Below are 16,102 nucleotides of genomic sequence, written 5' to 3' on the forward strand. Positions count from 1 at the left end.
ATATAAAGGGGTGGAACAGAACAAAGAGGGAGCGGAGCCATCAAGAAGGATCCTCTAGCTACCACCTGAGCTGGAACAAGAGCCATACCAGGGGAAAGAGTTGTGCCCAGGCCTGGAAGGTGTCCAGTCTGAGGAAAAAACTTACTGCAGCATCTCTAAGGGTGAGATTATCTGAATTCAGTTTGATTAGACATAGATTTGCGTGTTTTTATTTTATTTTGCTTGGTGACTTAATTTGTTGTCTGTTACTACTTGGAACCACTTAAAGTCTACTTTCTGTATTTAATAAAATCACTTTTTACTTATTAACTCAGAGTATGTGTTAATACCTGGGTGGGCAAACAGCTGTGCATATCTCTCTATCAGTGTTATAGAGGGCAAACAATTTATGAGTTTACCCTGTATAAACTTATACAGGGTAAAATGCATTTATTTGGGTTTAAACCCCATTGGGACTTGGGCATCTGAGTGTTAAAGACAAGAACATTTCCATTATCTGCTTTCAGGTAAGCGTACAGCTGTATGTGATTCAGACCTGAGTCTGGGTTTGCAGCAGGCTAGCGAGTCTGACTCAAACCAGGCAAGGCACTGAAGTCCTAACCTGACAGGGCAGGAAAGCAGGGGCAGAAATAGACTTGACACATCAGGTGGCAGCTCCCAAGGCGGGTTCTGTGATCCAACCTGTCACAGTGGCGTAGTCAGCAGGATCTGTGCACAGCTGATTGCTTTGAGATACTGGTAGTGATTTTGAGTGAGTTTTAAGTGTGGTGGCTGGAGAACAGACAAAGTGGTTACTGGTTTGTTATTTTCTGTTTGCTTATTTTGGGTAAGGGAAGTAGGGACAGAAAAGGAAGCAAAATAAGTAAGAATGAAGATCAGAAGAAGCTAGAACTACACAAGTTTCAAATTGCCCAGAAAGGCTGAACACTGGGCGCTGGGAAAGTCTCTGTTAACTAAGAAGCCCCTAAACCGAGTGCATCCCAGTTTCAGTGAACTGTAGACAGGTGTGGCCCAACCTCTGTGTCTATGCTGAAGCTGACTGGAGTGTCTAATTTAGCAAGACAGGAGGGGAGGGGATTCTCTGTGATATCCCAGCTCATCGAGTGACGGTCTCAAGGGAAGACAAATGGAAATTGATGTACAATTTGCCCAGGAAAAGGCTGCCCACCAGCCTGGACTTAAAAGACAAAGCTATTAAGACCCAGAAGCATGAACTGGCTGTAATGGAGTGGAAGAGGTGCACAGAGACTTGTATCCTGAGCTGGAAGTTGGGGTCCTGGTGACTGCTAAGGTGGGAAAAAACCTCAAGGACTCTAGCTGGAAGCAAACCTAACCTGAGTGAAGGGGAGGGGGATTTTGCTGGCCAGTGAAAGGTCTGTCATAGCTGGTAGCTATGAGCCTACAGCTGGATCAGGGTCTCTTTCCCTTTTGGGGGATACAGGAGTGTCTGCCCCATAGGGGAGCCCAAAACCATGTGTGCTGGCAAGTGGGTAATGAAGTCTTGCAATGACATGTGTGTGATGGGTTGGATCACAGAACCCCCCTGGGAGCTGCCACCTGATGTGCCAAGACTACTACTACCCCTGCCTTCCCTGCCAGCTTGGGACCCCAGCACCCTGTCTTGCTGAGCCAGACACTCCCATCTGCTCCAACAAAGACCCAGGATCTGAATTACTTGCCCCAAAGCTGCAGGTTTACCTGAAAGCAGCTAACAGACATGTTCTTGTCTTTAACACCCAGATGCCCAAGTCCCAATGGGGTCTAAACCCAAATAAATCTGTTTTACCCTATATAAAGCTTATACAGGGTAAACTCATAAATAGTTTGCCCCCTATAACACGGATAGAGAGATGTACGGTTGTTTGCTCCACCAGGTATTAATACATACTCTGAGTTAATTAATAAGTAAAAAGTATCAGAGGGGTAGCCGTGTTAGTCTGGATCTGTAAAAGCAGCAAAGAGTCTTGTGGCATCCTTTAGACTAACAGACGTTTTGGAGCATGAGCTTTTGTGGGTGAATACCCACTTCGTCGGATGCATCCGACGAAGTGGGTATTCACCCACGAAAGCTCATGCTCCAAAACGTCTGTTAGTCTAAAGGATGCCACAAGACTCTTTGCTGCTTTTAAATAAAAAGTGATTTTATTAAATACAGAAAGTGGGATTTAAGTGGTTCCAAGTAGTAACAGACAGAACAAAGTAAGTCACCAAGCAAAATGGTCCACACTTTGCATAATTACAATAGGCCCTCAGAGTTGTATTTCATATTTCTAGTTTCAGATACAAGAGTGGTAAATTTATACAAATAGGACCACACTCAGTAGATTATAAGCTTTGTAATGATACCTTACAAGAGACCTTTTGCATGAAGCATATTCTAGTTACATTATATTCAATCATTAGCATATTTTTATAAACAAATTGTGGGGCACCAAAGTTGTGGAGCGGTGCTGGGGCCCTGCTCCTTGCTGCAGTGCCAGGGATCTTCGGTGCCAAGGTTCTCTCACGCCAGCATCCTTCCTCGGCATTGATTCATGGACCGACGCTGGGGTGCTCCGCACCAGGCCCTGGCAGTCAGGACGGAGCATGGCTTCCATTGTTTTAAATGGAAGTCACGCTCCTTTCTAGTTCTAGGCTTGAAAGCCTTACAAATGTTGCAGTGCTCAGACTGATGCACCTTCCCTAGACACCTCAGGCATGAGTCGTGGGGATCGCTATTAGGCATAGACTTTCGGCATACACTGTAATACTTAAACCCTTGGGCTTGAGGCATGCCCTGAAGCCCAAGGCAGGGTAAGAGGATAGGAACGATCCCACTCACCAATTTCTATACTAACTATAAACAACAATACACTATCTACTAAAACAAGAAACTGGGTAGGACTAGGTACTAGGCTAAGGGAACACTTGCAAGCAAGCAAAATGCAGTTCCAATGTCGCCACAGACGGTAAGAAGGAACTGAAGGGGGGGGGAGATCAGGTTGGCAGGGTCATATATACGAGGGTGCCACTCCAGGGGGCTCCCTAGCCGACCCTACAGGAGCTGCTAAGGGAAAAAGTTTCCTACAACCATGCACACGGCATGCACACACCAGATTGGAATCAATGTGAGCAAGCACTCGAAGAAGAATCTCTGGTTTCTGAGTGTCACAAACTTTAGTGATAAAGGTGCTTCCTCTGTGCACTCAACTCAAGCAGCATTTGCACCTGGAGAATGATGCCCTCTTTGGGAGTTACTGAATTAATACAATCCCTCATTTTCTTTTTCACATAGAAATTATATGATAGAATGAACCCTCATCTTGGCACTCATATTTAGTAAATATTTGCAACTAAGCCTGGTGGTCCACAGAGCACTTCAAGGTATTCTATGTAGTTTCTTCTGTCACAGTGGAACCCTTTGTCTTATTCAAGCAGCTGTGCTTCTTGCTACTAGCTGCAGTTCAATCCCAAACTCCCAGGGTTTCCAGAGGTTTTGTTTTCATCAGATAAACTCAAAGAAACAAGCATCTCACTGAACAACTGCTTTTTTGTCCCTCTTCTTTGGGAGTTTCTTTGGTATATATTCGGCTGTGGTCAAATTTATGGACACCACCAAAACTGGAGACCTATAAAACATACAGAGGGGCACAATTAAACTGCAAAGGGATCTTGAGAGAGATTAGAGCAGTAAGGGCTGCAGACAACATGAAGAGATTCAATATTAATGAACAAAAAACCTCTGCCCAAAGAGATGCAACCAAGTAGCTTGTTTTCATTATAGCTCCTTAATATTGGCCTGATATATTACACTTTTACTTCACATAACCAGGCACTATAGTTGCTGCAGGGATGACATGGATTCAAAACTGTGAGGTGGGGAGGGAAGGGGTGTCCACAATATGAAAAAGGTTGAGACCACTCTTCCAGTCCAATCCCCCTTATATGGTTTGGGACTTGCTTGCCTTAGATGCTGCCTTTTTTCCTTATGTTTCACTGCAATGGTTGAAATCAGCTAAAGACCTCTCGTTAGTATTAACAGACCTCTGAAGAATGAAGGTATAGGGTCTTTTGTATAGGGTCGCTGATAGTAACCCAGGCTTTGGCAGACTATCAAAGCATGATGCAAGGTAACTTTGATCAAACATTTGGGGGACAGATAGCTCAGTGGTTTGAGCATTGGCTTGCTAAACCCAGGACTGTGAGCTCAATCCTTGAGGGGGCCATTTAGGGATCTGGGGCAAAATCGGTACTTGGTCTTGCTAGTGAAGGCAGGGGACTGGACTCAATGTCCCTTCCAGTTCTCTGAGATAGGTCTATCTCCATATATTATTATTAACTGTGCACTGTTGTTATGGTTCTTTATGACAGGCAAGGGTAATCTGAAGTGTTGTCTACTGCTGGCAGCTTCAATATTTTATATATAACATATGCCATGTGCCCAGATGTTATAACAATGGGTGTATAAACAAAATATTTACAGAAGTTGAAGTAGCACTCAAGTTGAAGAAAGGTTGAGGCATGGGAGTAGGATTCAGAAGATCAGGGTTGAGTTCTGTCCAGATTTCCTGAGCAAGTCATATAGCCCCTCTGTGCATTCAATCTCCATCTATATAATGGGGATACTAATATCTCACCACTAGTGCTTGTGAATTGGGAAGATTCTATGGTTCACGACTACATGGAAAAGCCAATAAATGAAATACTGAAATTCGGATTGTGTCCCACAATCTTTTATGAGATAACAGAGGAAATCGGTATCAGATTTTCCTGAATTACAAGTTGGTTGCAAGACTGAAGCACGGCCTCATTGTCTAATTTATCTGAAAATGTGCTAACAAGGAACAATATCTGAATGAGAGCTGACCAAGTGAATATTTGTCACCCTCCCACCCTTCTTCCAGCTGAACAAATCTTGTCTGTTTGAAGAATATGGGTGAAGACATCGGTTCAGGTTCTGATCTAATTTCCGAATATGGAGGCCTATCAGAAAATTCCTGTAATGCTTGAACTTGCTATTATTACATTAATAAGTAATGTTGACCCTCAAAAAGCTTAAGAAAGATCAATGCTGATTCCTAAGGACAGTATTTGTTTTTAATGATTATCAGATTATTGTATTTATACTTTCTGTATCTAGAATGGTGATACCTGCTACGTTTCTTTTTAACCTACACATCAGGATCCCGTATCTTAATGATGCAGAACAGCCCGTTCAGACAGTGCTGTATTGTCAGGAATTATTATTCCAGCTGTAATGAGTGAGATTTCTCTCTGTATTGGTCTGTGTTAGTAATGGTGCAGGTCTTGTGACAGTTTGTTTGTAGGGACTGTCATACGGCTCAGAGATGGACAAGTGAGAAGAGACTGAGACAAAAGCATCTGGTAGAAACAGGAAAGTGTTCTTTATTTCATGTGGCACAGCATTAGGCAGACAACCCAAGAAACAGTCACTAACAAAAATCAAAACTATTATTCCCAGGAACCATCCCGAGGAATTACCCCAAACAAAGGTCTGCTGCTAACAATGACTGAGATGTCATTGCCGATCCACTCTAATCTTCTCTTACTCTGTACATGCTTAGGCCATACCCTAGCTTTTTAAGGAGACTAACCTCAAAGATACAGTATCTTCAGACAGCATACATACTGTACATAATCACTATAGTACATTTCCCTCAAGCCATGCTACAATATAATGCTAAGGGTAACTCTGGACAGAAGGCAGTATAGTAGCCACTCACATCTCTGAGGTAACATAATGCTGTTTCTTAGCTGACAAGGTAAGGGCCACCTGAGGGAAGATCAATATGGCTTCAGAGTCTATTTTTAAACTCTTGATGCAGAAGCAAGAGCCTGGAATGTAGTCTGCTGAGAAACAGGGTAGATACCTCTTCTCTCTGTAGCTGACGGGGGGAGGAAAGAAATCCTATTCTAGGAAGGAATAGAATTTATAGACACATTCTGTTATATTAGGAAGAGGGTCAGGAAGAGAACTCCAAAAATATGGACATAAGAACACAATCTTTGCATTATTCATTAGGTAATAGGTGAGAGATGACTGATGTGCTAGAAGGGCAGATACATAAAGGGAGGTCTTAAACAACAAAGACATGAAGAATGGCTGATTGAAAACATCATTTTAGAGATACAGAGTAGAGCAGTCAAAACCTCAGGAGATTTCTTTTTAATTATTAACTACAGATTCTTCTCTTGATATATTCTCTTTTCTTTCTTTCTAAATTAAGAAAATAAATACTTGTAACAAATCTGTGGGCCAAATCCTGCCCTCCACTGAAGTCACCTCCATTGAAGTCAATGAGAGGGAGCTCTGTGTACACAAGTTCACTTGTATTTATTTCTTGCATCCTACCAGGGTTTATGGATTGACGGGTGAGTTAGCCTCTACAAATTCATCTTAAATCACCAAGGGAATGCCAGCCAAGTGTGGTCAAGGAGCAAGCAACAGCAAACAGAAAACTAAGGATTCTCTTAAATAGATAATTCATCCATGATTCAGAGCAAATATATAAAAGAAAACAGATCTTGAGCCAATGCTACATTTTCATTATAATTTTGTTAGCCAAACACAAATAATTTCCATTTAACTTAACTGAAACACAGTACACCGCTATAGAAAAAAGAAGCATAATGTTCTTTTTCCTTTGCTAACATCATTTTACCCAAAGGAGTACATTTTCATATTATTATCCCGTAGGCTCCCCTGCAAACTCCAGTTGTCTGCACAGCATACTGTGGTCTATTGTAAGACAGGACACACCTACTATGCAGATGAATAAAGCCTTTGATATCATACAGATATTACTTGGGTTTTGAATATAAAAACACTGGATTCTTTTAGACACAGAACAATACAATTTTGGATGCATTTACCACTTTTATTTCACTATGCAGAAACATACATTCACCATGTGTTGTGACGCAGCTGAGAGTGTAATGGAGACTATATCCCTTCAGTGGATATTATAACGGAATACTAATGAGTTTTCGGTGGATGTTCTGTACATTTTAAGGCTTGGCTCTGAACTAGATCATAAATGGTGCTGACCAGATTCTGAAATGAAACATTTTTTTCTCTGAGAACAAAAGGGAAGTCAATAAAAAAAAATCAACGTTATTTCAGAGTAATAATTTTGTAACACTTTAAACTAAGGAAAATACAGACTTTCTCCAAAATAACTACATATAATTTACAGGGTTAGAACTTCTGAAGGGTGACTGGAAACTTTCTGTCTTTAACTCTGAACAAAGCTGACAAAAAATCTTAAAGTCAAGTAAATGTGCTGAAATCTTTACTACCTCACAAGGTATTAAATCAGGTATGCAAAGCACATTTTGTAAGAATTTAAATATTTTGATAAGGTTAGAGATTCATCTTTTTTTTTAATCAGGCAACAGTAATAAAACCAGATAAAACAAATACAAGATTCAAATTGTTTCCTGAATAAACTGTGTTATTGGCACATCTAATGTGTGATAAAACATTATACATAGTACCTATACAGCTTCTAGCAGTTTAGGGTAATCTTCAGTTACAGTATCCATAAACAAAAGGTTTGCCACCTAACAAATTTTAGTATGTTTAGATTTAATAAAATGTGAAAGGCATGAACTGTTTATGTGTTACATTAGATCACTGTTTATATTGTTTATGAACGTGCAGGTATAGCTGAAAACTTAGATATAATGAAAATTTAAAATGCTGCTTTTCTGTAAATTTATCTTTGCTTCATGCAATATTGTTTTACTGATGTTGATTCAGATTGCTTTATACGGGAAAATATCTCTGCCAGTGTCTTTATTAGCATTTACGACCAATTCTTCGGTACTGAAATTTTCCATGGACAGATACAAGTCAGTCAGGTTAGAACTGAGACTCCATATAGGCTCTGGTATTCCTAAGGGTGTGCATGACTGGATTCGTATGCAAGCTAAATTATTCCTGCAGGAAAGAGAACCGAGTTAATTATTTGAAACAACTGAGTTTCTCTCTCTCTCAAATCAAGGGTGAAAAGGGGCTCATGTTGCATACTTCAGCTGACAACAATATTATAACCACATGATTCCAGTATAAGTAACTGCCAACCTTGGGCCTGATCCAAGGTGCATTGGAAAGACCCCCATTGATTTCAGTGGGCTTTGGATCAGGCCACTTTACTGTTTTCTCTGAATTGATTAGCAGAAGACCATAACTGTTATTGGTGCTCATTCCTTAAGGACTGGCGCCATTTTCCAAAGTAAGTAATAGTGGTCTTACTCACATTTGCTTTAGGCATTCATATTTCCTCATCCAAAGCAGGAAAGTAGTAAACTTTCAAGAGATGCTGCACATCATACTATGTTACTTATACCAAATGCTAGGGAATACATAGTGCTTCAAGAATATGATGCTGCTATCATTTCAGACAAATTAGACAACAGCCTCTTTTTGTGAGTGCATACAGCATTCAAAGCAGCCTATGGATGATGCTGTCATTAAGAGCTCTTGCATAGCAGGTTAGTATGCATGATATGTTTCTGCACATACAGTAAATACAATATTATCAAGATGACTGTTTAGCCAAACTTAGTTGGAAAGCATGCCTTTACTGAAGACAGCTTGACACAAGAAAAGCTGCATTATTATCTCATCCTGAGAAACAATGCCACTTTCAAACACAAAATATCCTTACAAAACACGAGGAAGTCAAGACATCCAAATATTGACACAACAATTAATTTGGGTTTAATAAAAGTAAATTGGACCACAAAGCTTTACAAGTTTGAACTAAAATCCTAAATTGTGCCATATTTGTGCCTAAAATAGGGTAAGTAGCTATAATTATTTCCCTCAGCATTTTAAAAGAAATTAAAATTGTACCTTTAAGAACAAAATGCTTTTGTTCTTAAGTCACATATATAAACAGACAACAGATTTTTGATCGCAGAGTTAGAAATTTTTGGAATACATCAAAGCATGGATGAGTAACATCCAGAGAGCCAACAAAAGCAAATTTCCATTTCTCTAACTGGCACTATTAAACAAAGAAAAATACATAGACCTAAATGTGTATAATTTACATCTGAAGTAAATTCCAGAATTAATACTTGGCTCACATGGTTTTTGAAAATGCCAGTGAGAGAAATAAGGAGTTAGAGGTGAATTATGGAAGGAGAATGTCTTAGCTGCATGCCAGCCCAGTGAGTGCCTAGGAAAATCATCTATTCCTCTTACCTGTGGGTCAATCCTCCCCATCTTCTGGTGTGATTTCTGTCTCTTTATGTACCACTACTTTGGTCACTGACATGTCAGGGTGCTGCTCTTTGGCCTCTTTAATTGCCTGAGCCAGCGCCTAGCCCAAGGAAACCACAGAAGGGCAAAAACAAAAAGGAGGTGGAACATGCATGATCAGTAGCAAGGTGGAGAGATTCATGAGAAATTACACAATTTACAAATGAGGAAAAATGATTAAAATATACTATCATTGATTTAAATACTAATCCAGTTTAAGGCATGCCAGTATGAACAGTGTTTTAAAGCTTAAGGTTAAATATACCCTCTTTGGTAGTTTTCAGTTCAGGGCAGCTTTTTGTAGCTTATATACTCTACCTGATCATGGTCAATATCTGCATCTCCTGTGATGACTATTCGTTTTTCAATTCTTGTCTCTGAAATGCCTCCTTTCACAGTCTAAAAGTGAGAGGAACAAATACAAATAAACACTCATTTAAAAGTGGTGCTGCTTATTCAAAGAAACAGTTCCAGAATCTGAAGATAAATGAGCAGGAACAGTTCACCTAGCAAGAGTTTCAGAAAAGATGGTTATATAGTGCATATATCAGAATGGTTGACATCAACTGCATATCCAACATATGAAAGAAAAGCATGGTTATACAGCATATCTACATGCACAACAGGAGAAACACAAAGCCTCTGCTCCCACTTAAGTCCTATTGTGAGGGCTCTTAAGTGGGGTGTGACCTTGTGTGACTCCTTTGCCCAGAGATGAATTTTACCCAGATAGGCTTAAATTCTGGCCCCAGTAGGTATGTCTGCACAGCAACTAGACACACATAGCTGGCCTGTGCCACCTGGCGCGGGCTTGCGCTGTGGGGCTGTTTTATTGCTGTGTAGACTTCTGGGTTTGGGCTCGAGCCTGAGGTCTGGGACCTCCCATCCCACAGGGTCCTAGAGCCCAGACCCCATCCTGAACAGCAATCAAACTACCCCTCAACCTGAGTCGGCTGGCATGGGCCAGCTGTAGGTCTTCCTTTGCTGTGTAGACATAATCTGTGAAGGTAATGGGAGTTATGCTTAGGGAGAAAAGATGGTCCGGGGGTTGGGGTGCTAGCCTGGGACTTGGAAGACCCAGATTCAATAGCCTGCTCTGCCACAGACTTACTGGGTGACCTTGGGCAAGCCACCTAATCTCTTTGTGCCTCGTGTGTAAAATGGAGATAACAATTGCCTACCTCACAGGGATGTTGTTGTGAGGTGCTCAGACACTACTGCCATAGGGACTACATAAGTATATACACTAGATAGGATTTCACACAGAAAATATTAGCATACATCCATATTCTGAAATAAATATTGATTTATATAGTCAGGTCAAAGTTCTGAAAATACATCTATTCAAGGACTGAACCCCTCATTTTCTTACTTTCGTGATATGTGTAGTAGTTGTAGTACTGGTAGTTTCAGATGTGATGGTCTGTGCACTCATCAACACACCTGGCTCTGAGTCAGCACCAGAATCTGCCTAAATAGCCAAAAGAAAAAAAAATGCCACAAATAGTTCGTGAAAAATGGAGATATTGGCTGAGCTTTCCTGTCTCTAGACTTCTGCATAAAGAATGTGGTTGATGATATAAACTACTTGCTGCTGGGATGTTCCTTTATAGCTGACAGGCTAGTCCATTTGACTGAAACAGCAGCATTTCTATTATGCCTGGTGGTGTTCAAAGTGCTTTGCAAATAGTTCCTATTGTGGCTACTTCTAGAGTGGAATGCAGCAGCTGCTTAACAATAAACATCAACAGTTGGAACATGAAGTGAAGAATTCTACATGCAACTGGAACTGCCTGGAGAATTCAGAGGTAGAAGGTAATTGCTTGAGTTGGTATTTCATCTGAACACCAAAATTAATATCTTATTGTATTAAGAATATCTTAATATTCTTTTTGTAATACCCTTACAAAAAGAATGATGTGGTTCTTTAATGGCCAAGAGTGGTCAGACCCGTGTTAGATGTTATTTCATTACTTACGTTTCTACTTCAGAATTTTGCATCACCTCATAAGTTTACAAGAGTACTTTTGTTTATAATAATAATAGGAGATATACCTATCTCCTAGAACTGGAAGGGACCTTGAAAGGTCATCGAGTCCAGCCCCCTGCCTTCACTAGCAGGACCAAGTACTGATTTTTGCCCCAGATCCCTAAGTGGCCCCCTCAAGCATTGAACTCAACCCTGGGTTTAGCAGGCCAATGCTCAAACCACTGAGCTATCCCTCCCCCACTTGTATGTGTCTCATACTGTTTTTTAAGGATATACATCAAAGTCCTGTAGTCTAAGCAGTGTTCACAAAAGACCGCATACTGGTACAAATAAGAGTGCCTTCAGATAAACATACATATTTATATAGTCCTTCTGTTTAGTATAGACTTACTATGGGTGATATTACTATTTAATACTGTAACATATTTAAAGCAGCTGACAGGTATTTTTTTTAGCCCTTGGTAAATTAGGTCCTGGGTCTTGCAGAGTTTCTTACCTGTGATGATTCATATGTAATGGTTTTTGTTTCTGTATGAACTATGGGAACTTCCTTGGTAGACATTTCAAGCTTCTCCCCACCTGGAGAAACACTGCCAAAGCTGATGGTTTCAGTCTTCACAACTGGTGACTGCTTCAATGGAAAAGTAATTGGAGCATTTATTAAAGCTTTTGGATTTCTCAGAGATGTTTTTTTTGTTGGGGAATGGAAAAAAATAAAATAAATGTGCTCTGCATTACAGGAAGGAAAAAAATGTCAGCATAATGGTCCATACATGTATATATGTTAACAATATTCCAAGGTGTTTTTTATATCTAATGCTAAGTTGTACTTCAAGAAAGTCGACTTTAGAAAAGATGCAAATATTAAAAATTTGCTTATTTTAAAATACAATAGAACAGATTGACATTACAAGTTTATTTTCTTGTAATTACCTCTCTGAAAGAGAAGCAAAACAATATGAAGGTTTTTAACACCTTAGTACAAATAGGTTTAGAAATCCTGTTAATGAAGCTAAAATGAGAAAACTTAGTAGTTTAAAACAAGGTAAATTATTTACAATCGAGACAAACAGAGAAGAATGTATTATTTTCTGTTCCTTTTGGACAAGTGAACTCTATAAATCTTAATGAACTTTCCACAGGCAGTGGACACTGAATCCTTATGATCAGTTACATAAAAGGCATCAGTCTTCAGCACTGCACACTCCTTTAGGTAAAATATACATTGCATGTTGTCCAGGACCGGCCTTACTGGTGGGCGACCTGGGTGATGGCCCAGGGTTCTGTTGTCCAGGGGGATGCCATGCTCAAAAGGAAAGGAGTGGGGCAGGCCTGGGGTGTGAGGCTGCAGAAGGGAGCTCAGGGCAATGAGGAAGAAAACAGCAGGGTCTGGGGGCGATGGAGGGTTGGGGAGCCCAGGTAAGCAGCAGGGGCCAGTGGCGCCAAAATACGAGTTTGGTCAGGGCACCGTTTTCCCTAAGGCCGGCCCTGATGTTGTTGATAATGGAAACCAGCAACAAGCCTCAGAACTGCCATGCAAGAAAGAAATAAGAGGAGAAACAAACTGCCCACTATAAAGATGTGATAATGTAATCTACTACCTGTGTATATTTTATTTAACTCTTCATCAGTGGAGTTAATTTAGTCCAATATTGTATACATTATACCAGTGATAATCAAACCTCAGCGGGTCAGGAACCAAATTAGCAATCATCATTAGCCAAAAGAGCCACAGTAGTGTAAATTCATTGTTTATATATATGTGTGTGTGTGTATATATATATATATATATATACACACACACACACACACACACGCAAGTCTGTGTGTGTCTATAAACATACATATATATATATATATATTTTTTTTTTCCTCACAGCAAAATGATTGACCAAGTATTCTACAATTGGTTAATAATATAGCAAAAATATCCTGATTGGTTAATAATTAAATCACATGGTGTTTTAATATCATGTGCTGCAAAGAGCTGCAGGAGACTCATTAAAGAGCCACATGCAGCTCCCGAGCCTCAGTCTGAGTATCACTGCCTTATACTTCAATGCAGAAAGAACTGATTATTAATAACTAGTTACCTCAAAATGAGGTTTTCTTTCCAATGTATCGGAAACGTGGACTGTTGCACTCTGCTCCTCCTCTTGCTGATGAGAAGCAGCAGCAATTTCTTCCCGCTTGGTTACAGCTTTAGCAGCCTCCTCCCTTTTTTCCTCTTTAGCCCCCTCAGTCACAGCTGAACCCTCCTTTCCTTTCATACTAGAAGCAACAGCAGATACTGCCTGTGCCATAGCATCCAGCTGATCTCCAGCCAATTTAACAGCATCCCCACTTGCATGCACATTCGTCACATATCTCTCCTCGACCAGTACAGTCTCCTGCACAACCTTCTTCACTGAATCCTGATATGGCTGAATCTCTTCCTTCATTTCGCTGACACTTATCTCCTGGCTGGTCTTTGTTTCCGTTTTCTGTAGGGAAATGGATCTAAATGTCAGAAGTGAAAAATAAAACTTAACCCAGTTACTAATGCCAATGTACTGTAAATATAAGTAACAAATGATATTAAAGTTTGCCATTTTGTTTCTCCTGAGTTGCTTAAGTTTTTACTTTAAGGTAATTATTATACAAACACAAAACACACCATGAATCAGCATTTAAAAAGGGGAGAAGAAATGTCATACTATCCTTTTTGTTTGTATCAATGCCCTAGCATTCTAAAAGCAAATAAAATATCCTGTAAAATGACAAAAGAAAAAAAAAAGGAATAGAACTTGATTTTCTTGTGAGGTTTCTAGCTGTGATCTAGCTTAGGAAGTAAAAGGCACACCAAGCATTTGCATTAATATTAACCATGCAGATTCTGAAATATCTATAAGTCAAACACACTTATGTGCAAATATAGGGAACAAAAGAAAAAAAATCAGTAGTGTGCAGTTATAAAACTTAATAGATGGAATCAAATGGCCACCTGAGCCCTGCTATGTGAAGTAGAAGTAACCTCTCCTATGAACTCAGTTGGTTTTCTTGCAGACTCTAATAAACTGAAGATATCTGAACCATCCAAGGTTTTTTCACTGGAGGACTGTTTAGTCTAAGTGGACAAAGAAATGCAGAGTCATACACAAAAGAGAGACAGACACACACACACAGATATGTTAACTGACAAAACTCTAGGCTGAGACAGAGGAGAGAAGGATAAGGTTGCAAGGACACAGACAGGTTGAAAACAGGAAAAGAATGGGAAAATAAATGAGCACAAATCTGTAATGACTATAAGCAGTAATTTAAAAGCATACTTGTTAGCACTGGGATTTTACTGGTTCAAGCAAACCCTTCCCCCCCCCTCCCCCCCCATTACAAGCCCCAGCAGCAATACTACATTTCAGCAACATGGATCTCTAAATAAATTTGAAAAGTTTAAAGCATTATATAATGCCTGCTTTGGACTGTGGTACTGACTTAAATCATGAGAAAAAAAATAAACTGGGTTGGCTATTGTCAACATAAAGCCAAGCAGCAAGGTAGGGTAGTGTGAGGGTATTGCCTGAAAAATGTCATGCTTTAATCTTTAAATTGTGGCACAAAGTCAAAGCCACTTGTTACCACTACTCTTGATGCAGACGACTCAGAAACATAGTGAGCAGTAGCAATGGTAAATGGCTGTTCTCTGGAATATCTCCACTCGGACAGGCTCTTATCTTTCCGACCAAATGCCCCTGCTTTCAGAGCTTCACTGTCAAGGTGTTTTTCAGCTCTGCCAAACTGCAGGCTTCCCAGTGCACCATGAAAATCCTGGTCCATCTTTTGTGCTTTCTTCAAACTTTCCTCTTCAGGACTATGCAACTGAGACTCTGCTTCCTTTATAGGTGTCAAAGATTCGGACAGCTTTCTTTTTGTACTCTGTACATCGGATCCCCTCCTTGCTTTTTCGTCTGTGATGGGCTCTAGAATTTCATATTCAGCCACTACTGGAATGATTTTCACAGATTCTGGCATTCCCCTCTCCATTTTTTGAAATGCTTCTAGTGATGACTGCACTGTTTTCTCTCCCTCTTTAGCTTTACTTGTCATGGTTACAATTTTCCCGGATACAGTGTCATAGGACTTTCCTAAGGTGTACATTTTCTGTTTATTCTCCTCTTTTGATTGTATTTCATTTTCCAAGTCCTCAAAGCTTTGCATTTCAATGGTACTGGATTTTAATATCTCAGGTGGAATGTCACCAGTTTTACTGCGCACAGTCATTACTTTGTATGTCACAATTTTTTTCGATTCACCATCAACTACCTCAGTAGGTATTTTGTCTACAATAACCCAATCCTCAGTGCCCTATATTTGAAATATAAAAGCTACATTAGATTATCCAATTGCTTATTTTTGTTTTAGGAACACTAAAATATTAAAACTTAAGAAATTTGACGTAGCTATTTTGAGAACATGTAATAGCTGTACCAGGCACAGCAGCAATTAAACTTATAAACAGCATCACTGTTTGCAACGTCAAATCTGCAAAAAGTTTCTTTTGTGACCCCCATTTGAGGCCATTTATAATTCACTTTAGGCACAGTCTTACTCTGATAACTTGCAGCTGAGTAGCATTTTAAAAAAATAAAAAACACATCTGACTGGCTGTTTTTGAGTAATCTTGGCTGGCTATAAGCTCATGCACCATAACAATGACCTTTATTTTAAAGAAATAGGGTAAGTTATAAAAATAGGATAATTAGCCCATTCAGTCACCCCCCCACTCCCATGCAAATATTATTTTGTGAAAGTATTTTGAGGTCTCAGGACAGCACATGTTTGTATATGCAGAGTCTTAACTG

At 39.8% G+C, this 16,102-nt stretch overlaps 1 protein-coding gene across 23 annotated transcripts in view; it reads right to left on the minus strand.

Moving 5' to 3' along the window:
- Positions 1 to 5,367: 5,367 nt before the first annotated feature.
- Positions 5,368 to 16,102, minus strand: part of EPB41L3 (erythrocyte membrane protein band 4.1 like 3) — a 208,717-nt gene continuing 197,982 nt past the window's right edge. For 11 of the 23 annotated variants that reach the window (XM_045003935.1, XM_045003923.1, XM_045003934.1 and 8 more), the window contains 8 exons: positions 14,880 to 15,605; positions 14,245 to 14,367; positions 13,355 to 13,744; positions 11,758 to 11,892; positions 10,644 to 10,742; positions 9,590 to 9,670; positions 9,215 to 9,332; positions 5,368 to 7,942 (listed from right to left, as the gene is read on the minus strand). In XM_045003935.1, the coding sequence (XP_044859870.1) occupies positions 9,222 to 9,332; positions 9,590 to 9,670; positions 10,644 to 10,742; positions 11,758 to 11,892; positions 13,355 to 13,744; positions 14,245 to 14,367; positions 14,880 to 15,605 (1,665 nt within the window). In that variant the 3' untranslated portion in view covers positions 5,368 to 7,942; positions 9,215 to 9,221. The remainder of the gene's footprint in view (positions 7,943 to 9,214; positions 9,333 to 9,589; positions 9,671 to 10,643; positions 10,743 to 11,757; positions 11,893 to 13,354; positions 13,745 to 14,244; positions 14,368 to 14,879; positions 15,606 to 16,102) is intronic. The other 12 variants (XM_045003939.1, XM_045003942.1, XM_045003940.1 and 9 more) reach the window with 6 other exon arrangements.

Source organism: Mauremys mutica, chromosome 2 (genome assembly GCF_020497125.1).
Source record: "Mauremys mutica isolate MM-2020 ecotype Southern chromosome 2, ASM2049712v1, whole genome shotgun sequence".
Taxonomy (NCBI): domain Eukaryota; kingdom Metazoa; phylum Chordata; order Testudines; family Geoemydidae; genus Mauremys; species Mauremys mutica.